Source organism: Acinonyx jubatus, chromosome E2 (assembly GCF_027475565.1).
Source record: "Acinonyx jubatus isolate Ajub_Pintada_27869175 chromosome E2, VMU_Ajub_asm_v1.0, whole genome shotgun sequence".
Lineage (NCBI taxonomy): Eukaryota > Metazoa > Chordata > Mammalia > Carnivora > Felidae > Acinonyx > Acinonyx jubatus.
Genome location: NC_069396.1, coordinates 34073509 through 34099072, shown reverse-complemented (window position 1 = coordinate 34099072; position 25564 = coordinate 34073509). Strand labels below are relative to the sequence as shown.

Here is a 25564-nt window from a genome sequence, read left to right as displayed (position 1 = left end):
CCTTGACCCCCCAGGCCAGCTTAACAGTGACCTCACAATCACCCCCTAGACCTCCCCCCTTTGAAGGCCAATATCCCAGCTGCTGGCCTATGTTCACATCCGAAAGGCCACACCTTTCCACCTGAAAGGCCTTTCCACCACCAGGCCAGAACCCCACCGGAGACAGGGGGGTTCAACTAAGTGACAGTGCCATCTGCCCACCCCAGGCACAACCAAGACCTCAGAATGACAGAGCCATCCGAGAACTTAAAGGATTCAATGCCCACAGAGAGGAAGTCCATGTGGAGGACCTCGGAGGAGAGGCGGATGTCCGACCTCACGCGGGTGCTGGAGTGGCTGCAACGCAGGCAGGGGAAGAAAAAGCAAACTTTCCAGGTGTGTACTTGGCAGAAAGACTCTCCGGGGAGCCGGACTCAACACTATTACAATAGGGAGACATGGAACTGAGCCTCCCAGGAAACAAAAGGCGGGAGGAGCTTTAAGCACTGGGCGAACTAATAGAGAAGCACTCGGGGCAGAGGGGAGGTTGTCCAGGTGGTTAGGCCGGCTGTGCCAACTGTCACCCAGGTAGTTAGCCTCCTACCCTCCCACAGAGACCCAGAGGAGGGGGTGCTATCTTTCCAGATGATTTCATTTCAAAGGGATGGCTTCCAGGTCCTTGAGAAAAATATTCCTGGATTCTGAAACTGGCAAGAGTCTGGGAGAAGAAGATTTACATCTCAAAGGGGCAGGAAAAGAATTTACAAGTGCTGGTTTTCTGAAGGAAAAGGAAAGAGAGGACCTGGGCCCAGAGCCAGGAAGGAACCTCTCTAGTTTCATTGGGGTGAGGAGGGCATTAAGGTTGTCTTGGTCAGTGTTCTAGAAGAGCTTAGGGACAATAGCTTCTAAGATCTCCAGGGTGGCAGAATGGGCCCTCCTCACTGTCCCCAGAAGCTTGCGTCTTTATGATGGCTCCAGGGTCAAAGGGCATTCAGTCTCCACTGTTATCCCACTGGGACTCCTGCTAACATACCTCCTCCTTTCTACCCGGTATCCCAACGAGTTCTAATCTACCCATCTTGGTCCTCTTCAGCTGCTGTGACAGAATACCATAGACTCGGCTTATAAACAACAGAAATTAATGTCTCCCAGTTTGACAGTCTGGGACGTCCAAGATCAAGGTGCCTGCAGATTCAGTGTCTGATGAGGGCCCGCTTTCTGCTTCATAGATGGCCACCTGCTCGCTGTGTCCTCACAGGAAGGAAGAGATGGGAGAGCTCTCTGGGGTCTCTTTTACAAGGGCACTAATCCCACTTGTGGAGGCTGCACCCTCATGACCCAATCACCTCCCAAAAGCCTCACCTCCTAACACCCCCATCACACCGGGAGTCAGAATTTCAACATATGAATTGGGGGAGGGGAGGGGAGACACCATTCAGCCTGTAGCACCGCTGGCACCACACTCCCTCTCTCTCCAGGAACTATGGCAACCAGTTTTGCCTCAGTTTCCCCCCAGGCCCACCATCTATGGAAAATCAAGCCATGTCCTTAGAAAGTGGTCTCCTCTGTAGAGGACACCCCCTGATCTTGAATTCTCTGGCCCCCAGAGAAAAACGGGTGGAAAATGGCATTACGTAGGATGATGCTAATGCTTATTAAGCATTTACTGTGTGCCAGGCCCTGTGCTTAGCCTTGCACATGAGTTATCTTGTCAACTGCCCCCAGCAGGGCCACACGGTGGGCACCATTCTTACCCCTCAGGGGAAGTGACGTAATAAGGAAGCTGAGTGAGGTGCAGGGAAGCAATTTGCTTGAGCTCACAGAATTAATGAAGGGTCAAGCCAGGTCTCAAACTCAGATTAATCCAGTTCTCACGCTCAGGGGCTTTGTCAGGTCAACTCCCCATAACCACCTCCACTTCTCTGCTTCAGCCTCTCTAGCGGCCCCTGACTTTCCAAAAAGTTCTCGTCCGTGTATGTGCTTGCTCCTCATTCATATGCAGAAAGATCCGGAGTTCCAGTTCCACCAGACATACTAAAACACATCTGAGAAACATATTTTACATTAAGGTGCTAATGATTTATGGATGGTCTACCCTCTTGGCCCCCCTTTTTGACTGCTGGGCCGCTCAGAACTCAGTATCAATCACAGAGATTTATATTCACTTCTGTGATCAACAGAAGAAGTCCCTTCTCATGAAGAGTATATTCCAGTGTTTTCACAGCTTTACCTTTTATGTGGCTTTTTACTGGAAATAATTTTGGACTCAGGGAGGGAACAAATTTAAATTGAAAATACACTGAAATCTTTAAGCATTCTTAATCTTCCCAGAGGCACGCGGATTTTGAAGAAGCTCCTGAGAAAGCGATGCTTCCGTGGCAGGTCCCAGACAGCACAGATTGAGGGTCGGGGGCGGGGGGGCTTTAGTAAGGGCGGTTGGAGGGGGGCTGTCTGTGGCCTCCTCTCCCTTCCCCTGGCACCACACAGTCATTCATTAAGTTCTCAAAATAACCCTAGGAGATAAATCCTACTACTGCCTCCATCTTCAGATGAGGAAACCAAGCTGCCGAGAGAGCAGTCGCTTGCCCCAGGTTGCTCAGCCCCCAGCAATAGAGCAGGATTCCCATGGGCGTCTGACCTGGAAGCCAGCCCCAGCCGCCGTGTCCCCACAACCACAAGCAGCACACTGCAGGTACAGACCCAGCCAATTCAGCTTTCCTTGAGGGGCTCCAGCACCCCTACTCCTTGTAGGCTGGCCTGGATGCCCCTCTGTGGGGCCCTCCCCACTGGACCCCAGAGCTCCCTGTTGTGTCCTCCCCAACGCCCCAGTGGGGGTAGGAGCCTAGGCATGCGCGCAAGGAAGTCCACAGCCACCAAGAGGAGCGCCCAGGGAAGGCGAAAGGCGGGGTGAAGTCATATGACGGAATGGGGAGGGGTTGGGACAGAAGGGAGATCTGCGGACAGAGGGCATGTTCTGGCTGGACTCCAAGACAAGAAGGCCTTCCTGTGGCTTCAGACTGGAGGCCATGGCAGGAAAGTCGCAGCTACACAGGTCATTTGGGGGCCAGGAGGAATTCCTACTAGGCTGGAGAGAGGGGCCGTTGTGTAGAGGGTAAGAGGGAGCTAGTGATGGGTTCTGAGGTGGGGGGGACAGCCAGACCTGGGAGTTAGGTCATTCTCTAGGAGCAGAGTGTCGTGGACAGCAGGGCGTGTCTGGAGGCAGAAAGACAATTGTGGGGGGATCCGGGGGGGGGGGAACAGAAGTGCCAGAGTGGGAGCCAGCCAAATCTAGAAGTGGGGAGGGTGCAGCCCGCTCTCCACAGAGCCACCCCTCTGTGGGGGCAGCCACAGTGCAATCCTGTCTTTTCAAAAACAGAAACCCATCTGGGCGGTACCCCCTAAAACAACTGGGAAGGAAGAAAAGAAAGGCCGAAGCATCCCCAAAAAGCAGAAAGGGAACCACCAGGCAGCCTTCTCTGAGAAGGTAACATGGGTTCCCTGGGTTGAAAAGGGGTACGTGCTCCACCCCTGCACAGTACCTGGCTACACTTTTTTTCAGTTTAAGGCTCTAAAATCCACCCCTGCTCCACACTAACACACAAATGAATCCCCTCCCCTTTCCCACCTCCAGACCCCACCAGCCCCATGGATGCTGGCACTCCTGTGGTAGAGGGTCATTCTTGCCAGGTGCCTTCCTCTCACTGCCATCCCCAGACCATTCAGGAATGCCATCTGAGAGACTGAGAGATGAGAACAGCCAGGCTTAAGTGCCCCCCCGTCCCCGACGGCTGTGGCTTCTGCGACCACTCATGGACTCCCTCCGAGGTAGCAGGGACCAAAAGTCACGTGTGGGTGAGCAGGTGCCAACTTACCACCCCAGCCCCTTCACCTGCCTCAGGCCCAGAGCAGTCTCTCCTTTGGCCCCTTTGCCTGCCCTTCTGTGAACCCCTGAAATCACTCATTTTGAGGGTGGAGGAGGCCACGCCAAGCCCTGTTCCTCGTGGAGTGACTTGTCTCCTGCTCCCCTCCAAGATCCCCGAGCAAGGCACCAAGAAGGACAAGGACCATGTCATGTACCAAAAGCTAAAGGGAAAACGCCTCAGCCTGGTTCCTGGCAGCTACTCCAGGGACAACCCCAAGAAATCTGGTAAGGGGAGCATCCTACCCTAAGACGGGAATATGGGATGCCAGAGTCGTCCCTCATAATTGCCCACCTCTCAGAGTTACAGGAAGCCCACACTGTTGTCAAAGAAGCAGGTTCCATGCCAGCCCAGCAGCCCTGGACCGTTGTGGAGCCCCACGTGGCTCTTTAGGGATCACACCACAAAAGGTGCGACCTGGACGGCAAGCACGTGGATGTCCAGGCTCTGCCCACACCTGGGGGTTCTCTTCTCAGGGTGCCAGCAGAGTGTACCCAGGTTCCTAAAAGCCAGTTTGATGATGGCAACCTCGTGAGCTCCAGATTATCTCACTGGTTTAGGTACCGTGACAATGTCAGTGTGACATACGAGGCACCACTCCTGCTGGCCCAAAACCCGCCAGGTGTCGCTCACACCCAGGAAGAAGTCGGCTTAGGTAATGCCAGATCCTCAGTTCCCAAGGCTGCCTGGGTTCGAACAGCTCTGTAGTGAACTTGGAGTTGTATAATCCGGGGTGAGTCTCTCCATCTGCAGGGGCCAGTTTTCACATCTAGAATGTGCAACAATAACATGACTTGCCTCACAATAGAGTTTTAGTGAGATGAGGCATATAAAGCGTGTAGCCTGATGTAGTAGGTGGTCAATAAACGGTGGCAGCAGCGACTTCTAAGGAAAAAAAATGCTAAAATTCTCAGGTGGGCTGTATCACGGTGTTGGAAAAACAGTTGCATTTATTGTGCCTGGCTTCTTGGAGAGGAGGTGTCTGGCAAAAGAAGTGGGAGGAGTGGCCGAAAGCTTTTGAGTAGGGGCTGGCAGGCCTCCCGTCCAAAATTACTCCCATCGTGCCCAGCAAAATGCCCTCTTTTCCTTTTCATTGAATACACCAAAGCCATCGTAACCCAACTGCACTCACTTGCCTGTCAGGTTTCAATATGATTGGCTCTAGATGCCGTGCAGAATCCTGGACTGAATTCTAGAACAACACTTTGGTGGAAAAACTGGTGAAATCCAAAAAAGCTGTGATGTGCCAAGGTTAACTTGTTAATTATCTTTTGACAAATATTCCCTGCTGGTGTGAGATGTTAACATGAGGAGAAACTGAGCAAGAGTGTACAGGAACCCTGTGCGCCATCTTTGCAACTAGATTGGCATAGGCCCTAGAGTTTTCTGTGACTCCCAGAGTCAAGTCTGGCTCCCGCTGAGCCCCTGAGCATCTGCAGATCTCCATTCCAGTGGTTGTTCCCTTTTCCCTGCCCCTTGCCAGAGCAGACACAGCCCCGTGTCCTTCATTTCCCCCAAAACCTCTCACAGGAAGCCTTTGTGTGTAAACAGACTTTACTGAAGTTTAGGGCAACAAAGGAAAAGAATTTCATGGCAGAATTCTACAGAAAACAAAACAGAAGTTGATTACAAAACCCTCTTAAGGGTTCGTCCAAGTCCTTTGTCCCCAGCCACCAGGAGATGTCCCCTGGCTACCTTTCCCTACTTTTCCCAGCTGTTCCACTCACCCCAGCACTGGAGCTAAAGTGAGCCCAAGTCTGGCCCCCAGATACAAGATTTAAGGAGGCACTCACTCTCTGGTATTGACTCTGCACTTGCGGGAGCCTGAGACTGAACACCTCCTTGAATTGCACCCTTGCTCGGGGCACTTTGCTGTCCTCACTCTACTCCTGGGCCTTCCTAGCTCCCCTCTCTTCCTCTGTTTTTCCTCTCCCTCTCCTCCATCCTCTGCTTTCCTCACCCCACAATTCCCATTGGCTTTTTACCTGGAAGGATCACTTAATTTCCTTTGTTTTACTGTCTTACTCCACACTCAAAAGGAGTCTATCAAGATAATTTCCTAAACAAAGGCAGTTTCTTCCTTAAGAGAAAATCACTACCAGCTAATAAAATAATCCGTTTCACAACACTGCACAAAAATGCAAGCGGTTTTTTGGTTCTTTGCAGTACCTCCGCCCCAGCAAGACAAAATCCACCCAGTTCAACAGGGGACATTTTTCTCCCACCTGATGCAATACAACAAGTGGCCACTGGGGGGCAGCAGGTGCTCAGTTGCAGCAGGTGCTCAGAGGCACCCAGGAACCACCTTGGCATCCAGATGTGGCACCCAGGCACTGAATCAGGACTGAGCCTGAGCACAGCAAGGGGAGCTTCCAGAGAAGGCTAGCAAGAGGTCTGAAATGAATGGGCAGGATCTGCTTTTGGAGTCAAGTTCAAGACAAAGCAGCCCCTAGGAAAGACGTGGAGCCAGTTATGGGCTATGGCAGGAGTCCAAGTGGAGAAAAATATGGGTGAAGTAAGGACCAGAACTCCTGGTCCTGGCCTCCCCTGGCCCCACGCAGCACCTGGATCATTGGTGTCCTTGTCAAGAGCCAGATCCCCCAGGTGTCCCGGGTTCCCTATCTGCAGAGTGAGGCCTTTGTACTCTCGTTGCCATGTTTCTGTGTGATCTGCTGAGCAAGAGTCTGTGGGGAATGGCCATCAGATGATCCCCACCACCTCCAGAACTAGAATGTGACCACTCTATCTGTACAGATACAACAACTCCCACTCATTCACGTTTTTAGTGTATGGTGGCCACAAAATCAAAATCTGTGACACACAGTGTGTTCTTTATTTTTTTTTACGTTTATTTATTTTTGAGACAGAGAGAGACAGAGCATGAATGGGGGAGGGGCAGAGAGAGAGGGAGACACAGAATGCAAAGCAGGCTCCAGGCTCTGAGCTGTCAGCCCAGAGCCCGATGCGGGGCTTGAACTCACGGACTGTGAGATCATGACCTGAGCCGAAGTCTGACGCCCAACTGACTGAGCCACCCAGGCTCCCCAACACACCATGTGTTCTGAATGAGTGACACAGACCTGCCTCCAGCTCCAGAACCCCACAGCCAATAGAAAACATCAGTGATGACCCCCACGGGGAGCACTGTGCTTTTCAACGCAGACCACTTCATCTTTGTCCGCCTCAATTTCACAAAAGCTCCCATTCACTCCTCCTAACAGCTGAAATGCCACCTCCATCCTGCCAATGACCACCATGCTGTCGCACCCAGGAGGCACTGGCCTGCTGCCACGCTGCTGCTGTGGGCCACGGGCCACTCCCTTCTCCCCACACTTGAACTCCCTGAAAACACTCTCTTCTGTTTCCCCTTTCTCACCAACCCCTTGGCCCGCGTGGAGGGCCACTAAGTTGGTTTTGAATTTGTAAAAGGTCATTCTGGCTATGGTCCCATAAAAGACCCTGGGAAAGAAATTGGAGCCCATTTCCAAAGTAAATCTTGGCAAAGTCTGAGCCGGCTAACCTAGAAAAGGGGAATTCACTAGGTTTTCTCTCCCTGGGGCCCAGGGCATTCCGTAGATGCCAGAGCAGGAGGGCATCCCTCATGCCGAGGGCTGGAGGGCAATGATACCCTCTGTCTCCATGAGCACAGAGTCAGCCCCTGGAGCCCCAACTACAGCCCAGTAGAAATCTAACTTATCTGTTCAGCCACAGACTCAGGAATGTGGGTCATTTATGCCCAGGTGGTAGCCAGGTCAGATGCCCAGAAAAAGGGACCAACAACCTGGGTTCACATTTTCCTAGATCCATCACTAATTCGCTATGGCGTCTCGGGCACGTGACTTAATCTCTCTGATCCTCAACTTTCTCATTTGTTAAATGGACACAATATGGCAGTGCAACTGTAGTGCCCCTCCCCCCATAGAAAGCTCCTTGAACACTGCCTGGCACAGAAGTCACTCAATAAATGCTAGTTCAGATGTTTAATTATCATTACCATTTATATTACTACTCTTCTTTCCTACATGAGACTTACCTTGACCTAGATGATACTCAGATATCTCAGAAAAAGCTATGCTTCTTTCTCCAAGAGATTTCCCATTTGCATTGGTGAGGATAAGCAGCTCATGATTCTTCTGGAACATAGTACCAATTTGCACTATGCATGAACAGGGCTGCTAAGGCCACCTGGCCAGGGACCGGCTGTCAGTGCAGAGCACCATACTGGGCATACAGACTCCCAGTTCGGCCACTAACTCATACGAGACCTTGGGTGAATCACAGTGTGCCTCTTTCCAGGCTGCTGTCCCTGAATTTATATAACTGTTGGAGGTCTAGACTCATTCCCCCTAGACATAGCCCGGTAAAATTCCCAAACTTTCTTGATGAAATCTTGCAAGCTTACAAGGAGAACAATCTACTTACAAAGGAAAAAAGAAAATGCCCTAAGTGAGAGCAAAGACCCCAAACTAGCAAATAACTGGTTTACAGATCAGAATCTAGATACACTTAAAATTGGGTTTAGTATGGAAAGACAACAAAATAATAGGCCAAGAGATAACAGGAAAGACAAACAAATGAGGTGGAATTAAGGCAAAAAAGAAACATGTCAGGTAAAAGAGGGATATTTTTGAATGTTAAAGAGAATAAGCAATAAACCTAGGCCTACACACGCCAAAATATATAGTAGCTGAATACATAGTTATTGAGAAACGCAAGGAGATTCTAACATGCCTCTTTGATTTCTTTATATGCCTCTTTTTGAATCAAACGGATCAAACAGACTTAACTTTATATTTGAACAGAGAATGCGTTTTTATGTGGCTAAAAAATATCTGCAAAACTCATCTGCATTTTCACCTCAAAGAAAACGTTAACATTCACAAAGTAAAGATCCTAGGGCCATGGCATTATCCTAAAGCAATAATTAGAAATAACATTTAAATTAAAAGATACCCCCAACGCAGCAGTCATAAATGAACAAATACACTCCTAAAATACCCTGTATCGGGGGGGGGGCAAAAAACTCATGAAAATAAGCCCGTTTCTTACGAAAACCTATGGGAACAAAGGCGGAATCTAGCCTCAGAAGAAAATTTATTGTAAAAACTAAAACTAATAATTCTTACCTTTATAACACAAAAAAAGTAAGAAAAAAACTAATACTTGTAGCAATCCATTATTTGCAAGAAGATAGAAGAAATAATTTGTGTGAAAAAGAGAGCTTTAATACATTAAATAAATACCAGCTGAGATTAATGAAACCCAAGCTAAAAAATAGTTAAAAGCCAATAGTTAAAATCCAAAGCTAGTTTAAAAAAAATTTTTTTTATAATGTTTATTCATTTTGAGGGGGTGGCAAAGGAGGGGCAGAGAGAGTGGGAGACACAGAATCTGAAGCAGGCTCCAAGTTACGCACTGTCAGCACAGAGCCCGATGCGGGGCTCAAACCCAGGATCCTTGAGATCATGGCCCAAGCTGACGTCGGATGCTTAACGGACTGAGCCACCCAGGCGCCCCCCCCCCAAAGCTAATTTTTTGAAAAAGCAAATGACGAGTAGTATGAACTTTTTATGACCATCGTTAAAAAGAGTAGGGGTGCCTGGGTGGCTCAGTCAGGTAAGCGTCCGACTACTCTTGGTTTCTGTTCAGGTCATGATCTCGCAATCGGTAAGATCGAGCTCCCCATCAGGCTTTGCACTGAGCACGGAGTCTGCTTGGGACTCTCTCTCTCTCCCTCGCTCTGGCCCTTCCCTGCTTGTATGCACACACTCTCTCTCTCTTCAAATAAATAAATAAACTTAAAAAAAAAAGAGCAAAAATGTCGAAGATTTTGTATGGAGAGAATGTATAAGCAAAGATGAGAAATACATGAACTGAGCTGTAATAGAACACTATATACACCTCTCTCTGATACATTTGAAAACCTAGAAGAAATAGATCATTTCCTCTCGTACTTTAAATTATTAAAATTGATATCATAGGTGCCTGCGTGGCTCAGTCAGCTGAGTGTCTGACTTCGGCTCAGGTCATGATCTCATGGTCTGTGAGTTCGAGCCCTGCATCCGGCTCTGTGCTGACAGCTCAGAGCCTGGAGCCTGCTTTGGATTCTGTGTCTCCATTTCTCTCTGCCCCTCCCCAACTCATGTTCTTTCTCTCTCTCTCTCTCTAAAAAATAAATAATAAGCATTAAAAATTTTTTTAATTGATATAATAAAGAAACATTGAGGAGAGCAATTTCTGAAGTAAAAATTGAAAGGTGGTTGACACTTTCCCACTGAAAAAGTCACCAGGACAAAAGGCTTCACATTTGGTTCTATCTAACCTTTTCAAGAACAAATGATCTCGATATCACTTCAACTATTCTGGACCATATAACATACAGATATCCCTGCATTAATCCCACAAGTCACCATAACCACAATATTAAAATATTTGCAAAGAAGTAATATAGATGCAAAAAATTTAAAAATTTTAGCAAATATGCCAACTGTATGAAAATAGATCAACTATTTCAATGTGTGAAATTAATAACACACCATGACCAAGTGGGATTTCTTGTAATGGTTAGGAAAGGTTAGATTATCAATATCAGAATATCTAAGAACATAATTTATTCCATTAGTGAAATAAAGGAAAAACCATATGAGCATGTCAGTAAGTGACAGAAAAGCAGTAGGTAGAGTCAAGCAATGATTACTAATAAAAACTCTATGTAACCTAAGAGTTATTAAGCTGATAAATATTATAAAGCATATCAAAACTAGTGGCAAGTATCATTCTAAATGACAAAGTGCTAATTATTTTAATTAAAAGCAGGAACAAAATGAGGCATGACTGCTCTCATCATTATTGACATTGTGTTAGAACATCTGTCAAATGCAATATGTCAAGAACAGTATATACATTTTCCAAATGTTACAAGGAAGCTATTTTCATTGTTCCCCTGGTATGATTACGTGTCTCTAAAACTCAAGAAATTCTAGTAAAGAAAGAATAGAATGTAGTTTTGTTGTTACTGGACTAGAAAAAATACATTGTGAAGCAATAGTCTTTTCTCTATACTAGTCATACCAGTCAGAAATGGAAATGGGGAGAATATATTCCCTTCTCATTAGTAAAAAAAAAAAAAAAAAAAAAAAAAAAAAAAAAAAAAGCTACAAAATACCGAGTGGCAAATTTAGCAAGAAGAAAAAAAATTAAATTCTCCAAATACTCGCCCCCACAGTATTTAAATTCAGTCCAAACCACATATTTGGGTAACATCTGACACTCACCATTTAATTTCATACATTTGTGTCTTTGTGCATGCTGTTCCTCCTTCCCATTTCCATTTCATACCTGCACATGCTGTTCCTCCTGCCACACATGTTGTTCCTCTTCCTCATGCTGCACATGCTGTTCCTCCTGATGCACATGCTGTTCCTCCTGCCTGCACATGCTGTTTCTCATACCTGCACATGCTGTTCCTCCTGCTGCACATGCTGTTCCTCCTGCCTGCAATACTTTTCTCCCCTTTTCATCTAATAATCTGTTTTTCCTTTAAAAACCATGTCAGAGTTGATTTCAGATAGCTTCCCCTACCTCCTCTAGGCTAAGATTCCCTGTAGGTGAGGAGGGAAAGAAGAGAAGGTCTAGAGGGGGACTAAAGACAAGAGGGAAGGGGAGGGAGCTGGGGGAGGCAGGGAGAAAGGAGGGAGAAAAAGACAAGTGAGAATTCAGCCAATGCCAAGAAGAGACTGCAAACCTTGAAGTGACCTCGTATCTCACAACAGGCAATCGTTTGAAGCCCGTGCAGACTCGCCAGCCTCACCCCTTCCTGTCCGCCCTGCCTCTCACCTCTACCAGGCTCTAACTCCCTGCTGTGCCATCTGTCCAATTTCAGAACTAGACATCAAGGATGCCATCGTCCTGGAGTCCACTCAACGGTCCGTGCCATACCATCGACAAAGCATCATCGACCCCATGCTCCAGGACCCTCTCTTTAGCACTCGGAGGTCAACGCTCTTGAGAGACTGGGTGGTAGGCAGGATGCCCGAGGTCTCCTACGAGCGCAAGCTGAAGAGCCTCATGGAGAAGGGCGCCGAGCCCAAGGTGGAGACGGTGAGAATGCTGAAGCCGGAGGAGGTGCTGAGCTGCCGGTGAGTCTCCACAGTCTGGTTCAGACACCTGGGCTAAGCCCGGGGGAGGGGAGGGCGGCGGTGGCAGGACGGGGCTCCGTCTTTGTGACCTGAAGGGCTGACCCAGGGCCGAAGCCGCTGGGTTTCCAGCAGCCCCAGCTGCTGGGGTACCAGCTCTTGGATGAGGCGCAACATTTAGGTGCTGCCATTTTGATGCCACGCCTCTGGACACCTTCACCACCCCTGCAGTATTTCTGTACGTTTCACAGTACAAACCATGAATATTATCCACAATGAAAGAATCCGTTGTCTGTGGCCTGGTTTTAACAGGAAATCCCTCTGAAGGCCTTCACATGGCAGTGTCAAGTTGCTGGTGATAGGAGCCACCCTCCCTCCTCAGTTGGCTACCTACTGTATGTTTGGGGTTTTAGACTCCAGAAGGTACTATGAATAGAGTGTGAGCCATTTGCTGTTTACCATTCTCGCTAAAGGTCTTCTTTCTCACTTGTTCTTTGTCGCATTTATCAGGACCTGCTGGTTTCCGCCCCCAGATTCAAGCGCCCCTCCCAAGCCCTTTTCTGTAAAGATGTAACTGATAAGATTCAGAAACTTCAGTAGGGAAAATGGACAACAGAATAACGTGGATGTCCTGTAGACTGAACAGCAGTGAACTCATCTGTAGAGTTAAGATTGGCCTCAGATGCCTGGCACGCAGTGACCCCATTCCAAAGTCCTGCTCTGCTCACTGACTGGCTGAGAGATGGATGGGTAGAATGGCAGCCTCCCCCACTGAAGGGGGCTTCTAGCTTGACCTCTCCACGGATGGGTGACTTTGGCTATGGCTTTCAGTCTGACAGGGTGATTCTAGTGGACTCTGGCCAACAGACAGCCTACCTGGGCTCAATAGTGGGCAGAAAAGAGATTTGGACAGGGCCCCTACCCTCCAAGGAGGGAGAGAGAATATTTGGAGAGATGGCATCCAACAAGCCATCCAAGAAAAAGATGAAATTGTCCATAACGGGATAGTGAGTGCTCACACGTACATTTGTGTGAGAACTTCCAGAGCTGTGCTGGTCACAGACGGAAGGGGCAGACCCTGACTGGTGCTGTCATGGAAAAGTAGTCCTGACATGGGGCTGGAGAGTGGGACCTAAGATGGCTATAAGACCAGGTAAGCTCTGGGCAGATCTTGAAGGAGAGGGAGACCATTCCCAATGGTTATATCAATATCCAGCTCTTCCCCCATCAACTGTAACAAAGAAACCAGCAGGTGGCCTGAGTAGGGGGACTACCTCCTTTACTAAAGCTGGGAACAAGGTCAAGATTGCTGGTAGAATACAGAGCTCTCAGGATATGACGATAGAGATACTCTCTAGACCACACAGCATAGATGGGACCAATTCCACTCTCCAGTGTAAGTTAGAATTGTGGAGCTTTAGCTAAGATTTTAAATCAATGGCCAGACTTTTAAATTGTTTGAATGATATTATAAGAAAATACTCCCCTTTCCCACAATTTACTCAGCTTTTATTGCCACCGTTCTGTATTTGGCCCAGGCTTTGGCATCACTGAGGTTATGCACACCTGGCAGTGATGGAACCCCTGACAATTGGATCTCTCCCCACGTGGCATAATGTATCGTGACCACCATATTGCACCTGCTTTCCTAATGGCATGTTAGCTTTGGCAGAAGAGTCCTTGAAATGGATATTCTGTTATTTGCTTAACCATTCTCTGCTGATGGAATTTCTTCTTTTCCTGTTGTTGCTAACCCCAGAGTGAACACTTTGATTTATATAGCTTTTTATCCCCTTGGCTTCTCCGGATTCGTTGAAGGCCTGAGTGGAGTTCCTGAGTCAAAGACCATGAACTGTTGGCAGGGAGGGACTTGGGGGGACAGGGGCGGAGCTTGGCATCTATGTTGCCAAATTACTTTCCAAGAGTTATACGAATAAAAACTCATCAGTTCTGTGGGGTGTCTACTCTCTCATAAGACCTCTATCAGCTCCAGAATGTCCACAGAGCCCATTCCCTTTAGAGATCCCACGCTGCCTAAGTCTAAGCTCTTGTCAATAAAGTTTGAAGCTAGAGTGATTCCACCCTCAACTGACCTCTTTGGCCCTTATCTCGCACAGATACCTGAGGTTGTCCAAGAACAACATTCGAACCTTGCTCAAGCTGTGCAAGGATGCGGGCATGAACGTGGACATCCACCCCCACATGGTCGAAGGGGAAATAGACGCTAAAAAGGTGTTCGCGCAAATCCCCAGTGTGGCCCTTTAGGCAGCTCCTCCCCCAGGCCACTGCAAGCTCCCTCTGCTGTTGGATCCCTGCCCCCCCCCCAGGTGACATCTTCTGGTGCCCCATGCCATCAGACCTGGTGCATCTCTTTTAGACAGTAGTGATCAGAAAACAAGGCCAGACTGCATGAATCATTGTACTGATGTAGCGTTTGTCCTTGACCCAAATCAAAACTGATTTGGGAGAGACTGTGGATTTTCTCCCCACCAAAAGAAGACTCTTTAGAAAGGGCTTCTTAGAAAAGGAGTCTTGGAAAAAGTGAGAACTGGAGACCCAGAGTCCCCAGAGGGACATCAGGAGGGACAAAGGGCTGAGGGACTGGTTGGGGACACACACACATCACAGGTCTTATACACCACCCATGAACCCCTGCCCTTGTGGAACTTCATTCTGTGGGGAGCTGAATGCTACATCTTCAAGGGACTGCTTAGTGCTCCCAGACCCTCAAGACAGGGGCTACCCTGGGACCCTCACCTCTCAGACCCCAGGTGCTCCAACAGAGGTTGCAAGCTTCCCCTGGGGACTGGAAAAGAGAGGGGTAAATGAATGCAGAGGAGAGACCTCGCCCCACCCCACAGCTGCTACGGCCACCTGGGTGCTCTTCTGGGGTCCACAGGGCTTTTCTCTGGGAGCTCCACAGGCACAGGGAGTCTCCAGTTCAGCTTCTTGACATTCTAACCAAATGAGCTACAGTGAGCCCCAAGATTCACAGACAACATTGAGAAAAGAACATTTATCAGCAACCCCAAGCCAGGGTCCATTGGCAGAGAGTGCCATCTGTAGCACAGTGTATTTTATAAACTGAAGTGGCCTCGCCATTACCCTTTCTAACAGTTATCACCAGATACAGAAACACACACACACCAGCAACAGAGTCACACAGGTACAGCCCCCTGGTTTATGGCAAAGGTGACACTGTGGTGCAGTGGCGAAAAGACAATCTTTTCAATAAATCAGGCTGGTCAATTAAATGTCCATATGGAAAAAAATATCAACCCTCCGCCTCTCACCAAATGCAAAAATAGGTTCCAGATGGATGCAGATTGTGAAAGCTTTTAGAAGAAACATAGAAGACAATCTCCATGACCTTGGGATAGGCAAAAAAAAAAAAAAATTAAACACAAAAAGCCTCAGTAAGAAAATAAAATATTAATAAATTATATCATATTGAAAGTAGAACTTCCACTCATCAAAAGACATCAGTGAGAGAGTGAGAAGGCAGGTGACCCATGTGGGAAAATACAGATCTGACAGGGCTCACACTCAGATGAGCCCGTATTTTAACTCTGATAAGTCAATGTGAAGAAGGCAGGCAACTCGATCAAAAAATGGGCAAAAGTCTTATGTAGGCACCTTGCAAAAGTGTTAGCTGAGTGACCGATAAACATAAGAAATTGTATTAGTTTTCAGAAATGCAAATGAAAAATACAAGGCAATACCACTAACACCACCAGAATGGATGATCCCAATTATAGTGGAAAGTGTAGAGCAAAGAGAACGCCATTGGGATGGGTACAATCGCTTTGGAAAACTGGCAACATCTACAAAATTTGTTTACACACTGATGCTGTGGTCCAGTATTCATTCCTAGATACGCACTTCACAGGATTGTACAGCTATGCGCACCAAAAGACTGTCCTAGAACGTTCACAGTGGCTTTATTCAATGCAGACAAATACTGGATTCAACCCAAACGTCCATCAGCAGAAAGATTAACTAGCAGTGTATTCATACAATGGAGTACTGCATAGAAACGAGAATGAGCAAATACGGATGAACGAAGCACGCAGTATCACGCAAAAGTAGCAAGACACAGAAAGGAGGACAGCTGTGTGATTCCCCGTATACAACAGCACCCCCACCCCCACCCCACGCCAGGCAAGACGAATCTACCGTGGTAGAAGCCAGGATAGCGGCGGCCCCTGGAGGAGGGTGGGTAGTGCCTGGAGCGGCATCTGCCGTGCTGGTCACACAGGGGTTCACTTGTGGCATTCATTCACTGTACACTTAGGAGTGCTGCCTTTTAGGCAGGTATATGTACTTTTAAAGTACATTTTCAAAAGTATAGGAACAAGAGTTCTGGTTTTGTTTGCTAAAAACAACAGCCTCAAAAGCGAAGCAGTTTGGGTCCCCTCCACCTGAGAGGCTAAGGTGACCAGGGGATAGAGGCTTCCAGTCCTGGGGATGTAGTGTACATCTTGGTGACCTTGGTTAATAATGGAGTGCTGTATATTTGGGGGTTGCTGTATGTTTGGATCTTGAAAATTCTCACAAGAAAAGCACCAGAAACTAATATATGATATGTTAATCATGTCTGGATGCAAAAATAAAATTAGAAAAATCACTTTTAAAAAACAACAGGAGCCTCAAAACTGAAGTGTTCAGAGTCCCCCGCGTCCCCCTCGCCCTCCCCCTCCCATCCACAGCGGTAGTTCCCTCTCAGCGCCACCAGGTGGAGCTCCACCACAGCAGAAGACCTGCACCCACAGAGTGGGGCGTCTGCGGGGAGAGCCGTCAAGCCCAGGTGAGTGGCAGCAGAACCCCAGGTGACTGCAGCTTGAGCTCAGAGAAGGTGGGCAAAGCCCAGCCATGCATACACCAGCTGAGGACCCCTGGGCACGTCACTTCTCTGAAGCGTCCATTCTTCCCCCAAAATGGGGACAAGAAACGCAATTTAAAACAACAATGAGGTATCACTTTATACCTAATTAGACTGGAAAATATTAGTAAGCTGGGGAATGCCAGTGTTGGCCCAGATACGGAAATAAAGGAGCTTCAAGCCTCACCGGTAGATACTGCAGGCTGTTGTGGCCTTCTTGGTGAAGTCACGCAGACATCAGAGACTGGCAATTCCACTCCTGGGTATATACTCCAAAGAAGTTCCATCACAGGAGATATGTTGGAGGGTGTCCCCCCTCACACACACCATGTTGACAGGTGGTTGGGTGCTGGAGGCCGTCCCATGTGTGGGAAGATGGACGGCAAAATGTGGTGGATGGAAACGATGGGAAACGGGATGAAACGTTACACACTAACCTTCATACAAAATAAAAATACATGCATGTAAATAATACATTGCTTGTAAGAACATGTGTAAATGTATTAGGACAGCTGAAAACTGTCCTTTCAGGACAGGAAGGAGAGGAAGGAGGGAAAGAGAGAAGGAGGGAGGGAGGAAAGGAGGGAGGGAGGGAGGGAGGAAGGAAGGGAGGGAGGGAGAGAGGAAGGAAGGAAAGGAAGGAAAAGAAAATGTGGACAAGAATACCAAGTTTCTAGAGTGGTTGTGAAAGAAGAATCTAAGGGAAGTTTCTATAGCATCTCTAGCATTTTCTGAGCACCCAATTATTTTCTACTTGTGCCTTTATACGTTAATATTTCTTCAATGCCTATTGTGTGTTAGACAATGTACTAGGCTCTGTAATACAACAATAAAACAGACCAAAAAGAAAAATTCCTGCCACTGAGAGCTCTGAGCCTTATTCCACAAACCTGGGTATAGAGAAATGGCACACCTTCCTAAATCAAATTACTGCCAGTCCGATTTTGTGCCCCCACCATGCTGCACTGGTGAGGAATCCAATTTCAGTCATGGGTGGGGCTCCCTCTGTCAGAGCCCCAGGCTCTGGGATATAGGAGCAGTATGACCAGGGTGTGTAGGATTCCCAGTCCCTCGTGTCAGTCTACACCGGTCACTGCTGAATCACTGTGGATCACAGCCCACAAGAGCCCAAAGTTCTGATTCCATTTGGTGAGGCACCAAGCTGGCTCAAGGATTTCTGCAGGGAGGACCCAAGGCTGTGATCCTGCCTTCTGAGAAGGGCCACGTAGCCATGGCTCCCAGGACGGACTGTCATCTCCAGGACGCTGCCAGCATCGGAGATACATCTCCATCACAGCTGTGCTGGCTCCGTTTTCCATGGATTATGCTTCCTCTCCCCCCAGGACCTACGCTACCAGACCAAGGCAGCTGGGTTGTCCACAGACACCTTCTGCCCCTGGCCTGGCAACAGAAATGTCCTGAGGGTGGTGAGAGAGCTGCTTGCTCTGCGAAGGGAGGGGAGGGAGGGAGAAATTCGGAGAACCAAGCATAAAGAATTCTCAAGCTTTTAAATTCTTCTCCCAGAGTGCAAACAAAACACAAATTTAAATCACAATAAAGAGCCCCGACATCGGTCCTATTTCTGGGTTCTTATGTATTCAACACAGTGGTTGAGTGCTTACTGAATGCTGTGTGTTCTAGGCACTTGGGAGGCCTTCAGTGACTGGTGTGATGGTTGATAGTACAGTGTGGATGGCGATAGGGAAGAGGCTGTCCCAATTCAGTTTATTTGGTTGCCAGAAATAGTCAATAGGCAAAAAAAGAAAACGCATGCCTGTGTGTGTACATGTGTATATAATACCTGTATGTATGTATATGTATATACACATATGTATTTGTTCTCACATGCATGCATATTGTGTGTATACATGCATGTGTACAATGTGTGTGTGCACCTGTATAGAATGCATGCACGTGTGCATATGTTTCTGTGTGTGTACATATATGTGTATGTATATGTGTGTAAATAATGCATGGTGTGTGTGTGTGTGTGTAATATCAAGTAGTTTCCAGAATTAGCCTAACCACTTCCTGGACCGTATCTGTTGGAGACACAAATTGCAGGGAGAGGGTCTGATTGCCGCCTCCGGGTCAGGGCCCCATCCCTTGGCCCAGGGAGGACAGAGTGCCATGAGAGGCAGTTCCACCAAAGCCACACAAGGGGAAGCAGGGTAGTCCCCCAAAGGAAACTGAGGTACCTGTTGGTTACCCACCTCCAGGTAAGAATTCTCCCCCAATAACAAGAAACCCTGACCATCTCCCACCGTGTCTGTCGGCTGGGGGTGGAGGGGCAGCTTGGCAGGAGGTTCTGGCTTGGGAGGGCTCATGAGGTGACAGTCACGCTGCCCGTCATCTGCAGGCATGGCCAGGCCCAGAGGACACACTGGTTCATCACAGGGGTGGCTAGTGGGCTCTGGCTGTCTGGCTTTGGGGAGGCGGCCTCAGTGCCCCACAGACATGGGCCTGTCCTGATGACATGGCTGCTTCCCCTGAGCAGGCCATCCCAAATACAGCAAGGCAACGTTTCAGGGCCCTCCACGCTCCTGTCTTGAAAGTCCGAGACAAGATCCCGCCAGTTACACAGCTCAGCCTCATTCAGCGTGACAGGGAATAATGGCACAAAGATCAGGAGTTGACTGTCACTGGGAGCCGTTGTGGGGACTGGCCACCACCTGCGCTGGTGGAAAGTGGGTAGGAACCCAAGATGTAGCGAGTAACCTTGGCTGAAAGAGTCAGGGGAGGCCCCTCCAAGGAGGTGACATTTGAGTCAGACCTGGAGGGGAAGTAGAAGTTCACCAACAGAGATGGGAGGAAGAGCACTCAGGGCGGCTCAGGGGTCAGTTCCGCTGCAAAGACTGGAAGCCTGGACAGAGAAGGCCTCTGAAGCACCTGAGCACTGCCTGCCTGTGCGGGGCCTGCTCCCAGGCCTGCCCTTGCTTCCTGCCCTTGGATTCCAGTGTCTGGCTGCTAAGGGGGAATGGGCTCGTTGTCTCTGCGGGAAGCACCCACTCCCCCAGCTCACTGGCCTCCTGGGAGGGTGAGGCTTGAAGCCTGTCCTTCTAGGAGAAAGGCTGGACTCCTGAAAGACCCTGCCCTGCACCCCCACTGAGGGCCAGGAGGCAGGGTGGAGGGGTGGTGAGCAGGGGCTATCGCTATGGCTTTCCATGTCACTGCGCCCAGGCCAACTTCACCACGTCCTGCCCCTTTCTGGGGTTGGGGACAGCTGGTCAGAGACTGACAGATCCATTTGATCATCCCTGAGGCCCCCACACCCCGGACACATACAAATTCCCACCGGCTCTGGGCCAGCAGGCTAAGAGCTTCAGCAGGGCCAGGGGAGCCGCCTTGCCTAAGGCATCCGCATCCCCTAGGATGCATTAGGCAGGCTTCACTGACCAGAGCAGGACAAGTCTGCAAAGAAACAGGATCATGGGGGCTCAGATCCCCAGAGAGGTGGGGGCCGTCTGACTCCAGCTGTAGAAGCAACAAGGGGTGCACACACAGTGCCCTTCTCCCTCCTCTCCCGTGGTGGAAGACGATGAAGGAGGAGGGGAATAAGACACGGGCAGCAAAGCCACTGCCGCATCCTAAGGAGTCAAGGCCAGAGACAAGTCCACACCTCCAGCCACAGAACCCAGTGCCATGGAGCCAATGTCCCTGCCCCACGGGCTCCGGGGAGCTACAGAGTCTGTTGCCCAGGACCCAGCTGGGAGGGAGAGTCCTGCAGCTCTGCCCACCATGAGGCCACCAGCTCCAAAGTAAACCACACCTCTCAAGTCCAAAATAAAACTCCCAGTGGCCACCAAGCTCAGAGGTATGGGCTTTGTCCCAGACCTGCTGGGACCTCCGACGTAGGAAGGGAAAAGCCCCACTTAAACAGCTCTGGGCACTGGTGTGAAAAACAGGAGGGGCTTGCCCAGCACACCCAGGTGGAAAAGTGCAGAGCCTGGACTCAACCCAGGTATGTCAACAAGGAGACCTAGGTTTTCTCTTTAACTCATTGACTAAAGCGTTAAGTCCATTTGCAGCAAATATTTACTGAGCTCTTCCTGTGTGACCAAGACTGCTCAGCCCCAGAGATTCTGTGATGAGCAAAAACAGACATGATCCCACTGCATGGAACTTACAGATTAGTTGGGGAAACAGCTCTTGAAGAAGTCTTTAAAAACACAGAATTACTAAGTATGTCGAGCACTATCAAGAAAAGAATGGATTTAGTCATAGAAAACCTCCTTTAGAGGGTGGCCAGGGAAGATGCTTCTTAAAAGCAAAGGTGCTTTGAAACCCTGCCCAAGCACAGCAGAAATGAGTGCAGGGATCGATTAATAATGTCTGCCATGGCCACTGGATTAGCAAGTGGTGGTGGTATGCATGCCAGATACTTGCTTCAACTGGTTTATGCACTCATCTAGGATCCTTGCTACCCAAAGAAGAACTACATATGATCCTTTTCTTTAAATTTTTTTAATTGTTATTTATTTTTAGGGAGGGAGAGACAGAGAGTGATCAGGAGAGGGGCAGAGAGACAGGGAGACACAGAATCTGAAGCAGGTTCCAGGCTCCGAGCTGTCAGCACAGAGCCTGATGGGGGGATTGAACCCCGGGACCGCGAGATCATGACCTGAGCCAAAGTTGGACACTTAATGACTGAGCCACCCAGGCACCCTGATCTAGATGTGTTTCTAATTCTCCTGGAATTCATCGTGGGATCATGTGGATGAACATTTGCAGAAGCAGCCATGATACATGACAGCTCACTAGCTTTAATTAGTAGAAAAGCCAAGGAAGTGAAATAGAACCTGTAAGGGAATGATTGGTAGCCACTAGGGTGATGTTAGTGAGGTCTTGAAGGACATGGGACTTGGGAGCCTGTTGAAAAGAAGGCCCTCGTTTTAAAGAGCAGAAGGCACTTAGCATCAGAGAGCGTTAGACCTTCTCTAGCTATGGCTTCAATGGAGGGACAGCTGATTCCTGCTCTGGTCCCATCCATATTCTTAACAAGTGCATATACAATCCCTGCCTGAAGATACTTCTCACCTACGCTCAGAGAACCAGTCTCACCACAGACCTTCAGTGAGAGCTGACCTTTTATAGGACCTCCTACCCTCAGCTTTCCATCGGGTGGTCCATCCAAGCATCTCAGGGCTCCCCACACCCACTGCAGTGGGGCAGCCTGTTCAAATGGGAAACAAATCCTTGAGAGGCAGTGCTTGCATCTCTCCAAATGCTTTTAGAGCAGCCTACACCTACCCTTCACTGCGTTTATCACAACTGCAATCAATCCTGTTCGTACTTCTTGATTCATTGTAAGCCTCAAGAGAATGGGGACAATGTCTGGCATATTCACCACCAAATCCCCCATGCCTGGCACATCACGGGTGCTCAGCAACCATTTAATGATTGACTGAGCTGTTATAGAATAGAAAGAGTTGGAACAGCATTGAGAAGCTGAGAAGTTTTGGCCTTTTCCAGGGACCAGTGGTCCTCCAGGTTTTAGAGTGGTTCGCAGAGGGTAATGGCAACATGGCGGCCATTCCTTGTAAGTCCTGCTCCCCAGCTTCAGGGAGGCAAGATCCCCAGAAGAAGGTAGTGAGTCCATATCATTCTGTCTCTCCAGTCCACAGCCTGGCTACTTCTCATGGTTTAGAAGAGGCCAATGCTTCGTTCACCCTGGGTCATGTGCCAACACCTACAAGACAGGTGCCCTGGGAAGCTGACAGAACTCTGGGGAGAGTAGGCTAGGCTGTCAGTCAGTGAGGTGGGTCAAATGCACATAGAACCAGTGTGTGAGAACCCACAACAGGAGTTCAGTGAGGATGGGCTAGTCTCAGAGGCACCCAGGAGCCAGGTCTGTCAGGACAAGTAGATGAGGAAAGACTACGGGAGAAGGTGACTTTCAGAGGAGAGGAGAAGAAGAGTACAGCGGAATGAGGAAGGAGATGGCTGTGTTGGAAATAGGTGTGGGGACTTAAGTAGGCCAAGTGGAGCCAACCCATGGTAGACCTCGCTTGATAGCCTAAGAGTTTGGAGTCATAGTCTCAGCCTATGGACAATGGGAAGCCACCACGACTCTTCCAGACAAAGAGCCCAGGGCTGGCTGTCTGGGGCTTCAGAAGTAATGGGCAGAAGACACATACATGCCCCCTTGGAGGCCAGATTTTGTAGACAAGGGGAGGAAGGCCTCGGGGAGCCAGCAATGGATGACTCCTCCAGAGCTTGGTTTTCAGAACGTGCCTCATCAAAGGGACCGGTTGCCTTATTAGTTCTCCAAACAGCACGTCTTCCCCAGATCAAGAGTCCAGTGGAAACACAATGGCCACAAAAGTGGTTTTTGTGCCTTGGTTTTCTGGGTCTCCCCTTCCCCCCCTCCGCCAATATCTATTCCCCATTATTGGCCAGACAAAGCCCATCCCAAGATGCCCACGACTCTGTTGTCGTGAACATCCGTCTTTCTCACCTGCGCATTTACCCATGTGCGTCTCCACAAAATCTTTCATCGCATCCACACTGTAAGGATTCAAAGTAAGGAGGTTCATGTCGTCAAAGAAGCCTTGAACTGAATGCCTTCCCCCCACTTTCTCCTTAAATGAGTTGTTAGCAGGAACCCAAGTGTCTGTTGAACCTAAAATACTTTTTTTTTTTTAAATATAATATTTCAAGGTAACTTACGGCGCGCACTTTAAGAAGCGAGGGCTCAGCGTGTCCCCGCAGATTCCTCCTTGAAGCTCTGGTCTTCAGGGCTGTGGGAGGCATCCAATCAGACAGGCCGCCGCTGAGGGCCAGGGGAGGAGGGCTGTGGTGGTTTTATTTCAGATTTGAGCTAAGACCATGAAATGGAAGGCAGGAGGAAACGTGAGCGAGCGAGCAAATGTGTGTGCGTGTGTGTGTGTCTGTGTGCGCACGGCCAGAATAATGAGTCGCACTAATTCATAGAATTCCATTTTGGCCATCACACACAGCTCCCTTTTCTCTTGAAGGCCACTTTGAAAAATCCCGTTTTCATAAGTCATTTACTTCCCCTAGGAGGGCAGGCCTTCTAAAAATATTCCCCATTTCTTACACCTCAGAAGCAAATTATTTATGTTAAAGCAGCTTCGTTATCCTGGCCCCACTGGGCCAAGCTTGGAAATGGAGGTGACTTTAAGAAGGCACCATTGTCAACAGCAAAGTCCTAGGAGGGGCCCTTTCCGGCCAGGCGAGGCTTTCTGTGGGGCCGAAAGAGCATTTGTGGGTCAAGAAGAAGTTGTGTCCTATTTTTCCACAAATATTTATGCACCAAGCACCGCACTAGGCACTGGGGAGACCCCAGTGGACACACAGGTCTGCTCATGGGAGCTTGTGTTTCAGCGAGGGGAGACCGACACTTGATAAGCACACCAAGAAATGAAACTGAGACAGTGCCCTCTGAAGGGTGTACTTGGCCTTCTAGAGGGTGGGTCCTCAGGGTCATGGGAAGCAACATCCCGGTGACAGGAAGGAGTGAGTCACGCAAACGTCCGGGAGTTGGGGCTTGCAGGGAAGGGGAATGGGCAAGAGGGAAGCCCAAGGTGGCAGTGAGCTGGGGTGTTAGGAGGAGGGCGAGGGGGTGAGCAGGGAGGTGAGTTTGACTGGGAGGCAGGAGAGACCAGCACAGTGAATTTTTGTGCTGCTGTTTACGCTTCACTCTGACCTCACGTGCAAATTTACCAAGAAGGCAAACCCTGCAAGATGTACGCGCCCCATTGAGAATGGGGTGCCGGGAAAGTGGCTGAGACAGGTTCCTGGTGCTGAGAAAGTCCCTGGCACCAGGTGCCTCTTCCTGATTCTCTCCACCCCAGAAAACACAATTAGAAATCACCTCTGAGAAGTCAGCCAGAGGAAGAGTGGAGCCAGGGAGGGTGCGAGCTCTCAGTGTTTGTGGAACCTGTCACGGCCCCCAAGAGGGGGCCTGCCTCCTCCTTTTATCACTCACGAGCTCTGTCATTATCCAATGGGGGAGAGAGAAAGGCAAGGAAACCACTCCCTGGAGGCGCCCCTCCATTCTTTCGGTGTCCATAAGGCAATTAAGTCTTAACGTTTCTAAACCTGAAGGCTTTCAGGGGCTGAGCCAATTGGTGTCTCCGTAATGAGGGGAGGTTTCTGCTCAGAGAGATGCATTTCCTTTCCCCAGAGTTTGTCCCAACCCCAGCCTCATAGAGAGGCAGAGGGGCAGTGAGGCCCAAGCAGCCTGGGGGCCCCCAGCACTTACATGGCACAGAACGTGCACAGCCCGGACACCAGTGGAGGCCAGAAGCAGGGTGGGCCTGGCCAGGATGCAGGTGAGGAGCCAGGCCCCCCATTAGCAAAAGTGGGGACTCTGTCACACAGCTGCCAAAATAGGAGCTCTGGAGCAGTGGGGCCGGTATAAAGGCCTTCTGTGAACAGTCTCAATACCAATGAGCCTTAGTTTAAGACTCTATTATGGGCCTAATTGGAGAGTTAATTATTAGGTGCCATTGTGTGCTGCTAAGGAGCCAGGATGTTTCACCCAGACACTGGGGCCAGGTTCTACCCTAAAAGCAAGGGATACTGTACCCACCACCCTTGTGAGACCTATAATTTCAGGAGCTGGGAGGATACAGGGGATAAATAACCCCAGGTAACAAAAGATAACACACCAGAGAGGGAAT

The 25564-nt window shown here is 49.1% G+C and overlaps 1 protein-coding gene across 8 annotated transcripts; it reads left to right on the top strand.

The window, feature by feature from the left end:
* The first annotated feature begins 39 nt into the window (after window positions 1-39).
* On the top strand, window positions 40-17361 carry CE2H16orf78 (chromosome E2 C16orf78 homolog). 8 transcript variants are annotated; one of them, XM_027044397.2, is made up of 6 exons: window positions 47-375; window positions 3356-3463; window positions 4012-4126; window positions 11782-12037; window positions 14152-14266; window positions 15721-17360. In XM_027044397.2, exons 1-6 carry the CDS (start codon window positions 226-228, stop codon window positions 15760-15762), a joined length of 786 nt encoding a protein of 261 aa, XP_026900198.1. In that variant the 5' UTR covers window positions 47-225; the 3' UTR covers window positions 15763-17360. The 8 variants fall into 8 exon arrangements, with proteins under 8 accessions (XP_053066391.1, XP_053066390.1, XP_026900198.1 ...); XM_053210415.1 differs by lacking the exons at window positions 14152-14266; window positions 15721-17360 and adding an exon at window positions 12144-12295 and having other exon boundaries at window positions 46-375; XM_027044399.2 differs by lacking the exon at window positions 14152-14266 and having other exon boundaries at window positions 15721-17361.
* The last annotated feature ends 8203 nt before the right edge of the window (window positions 17362-25564 follow it).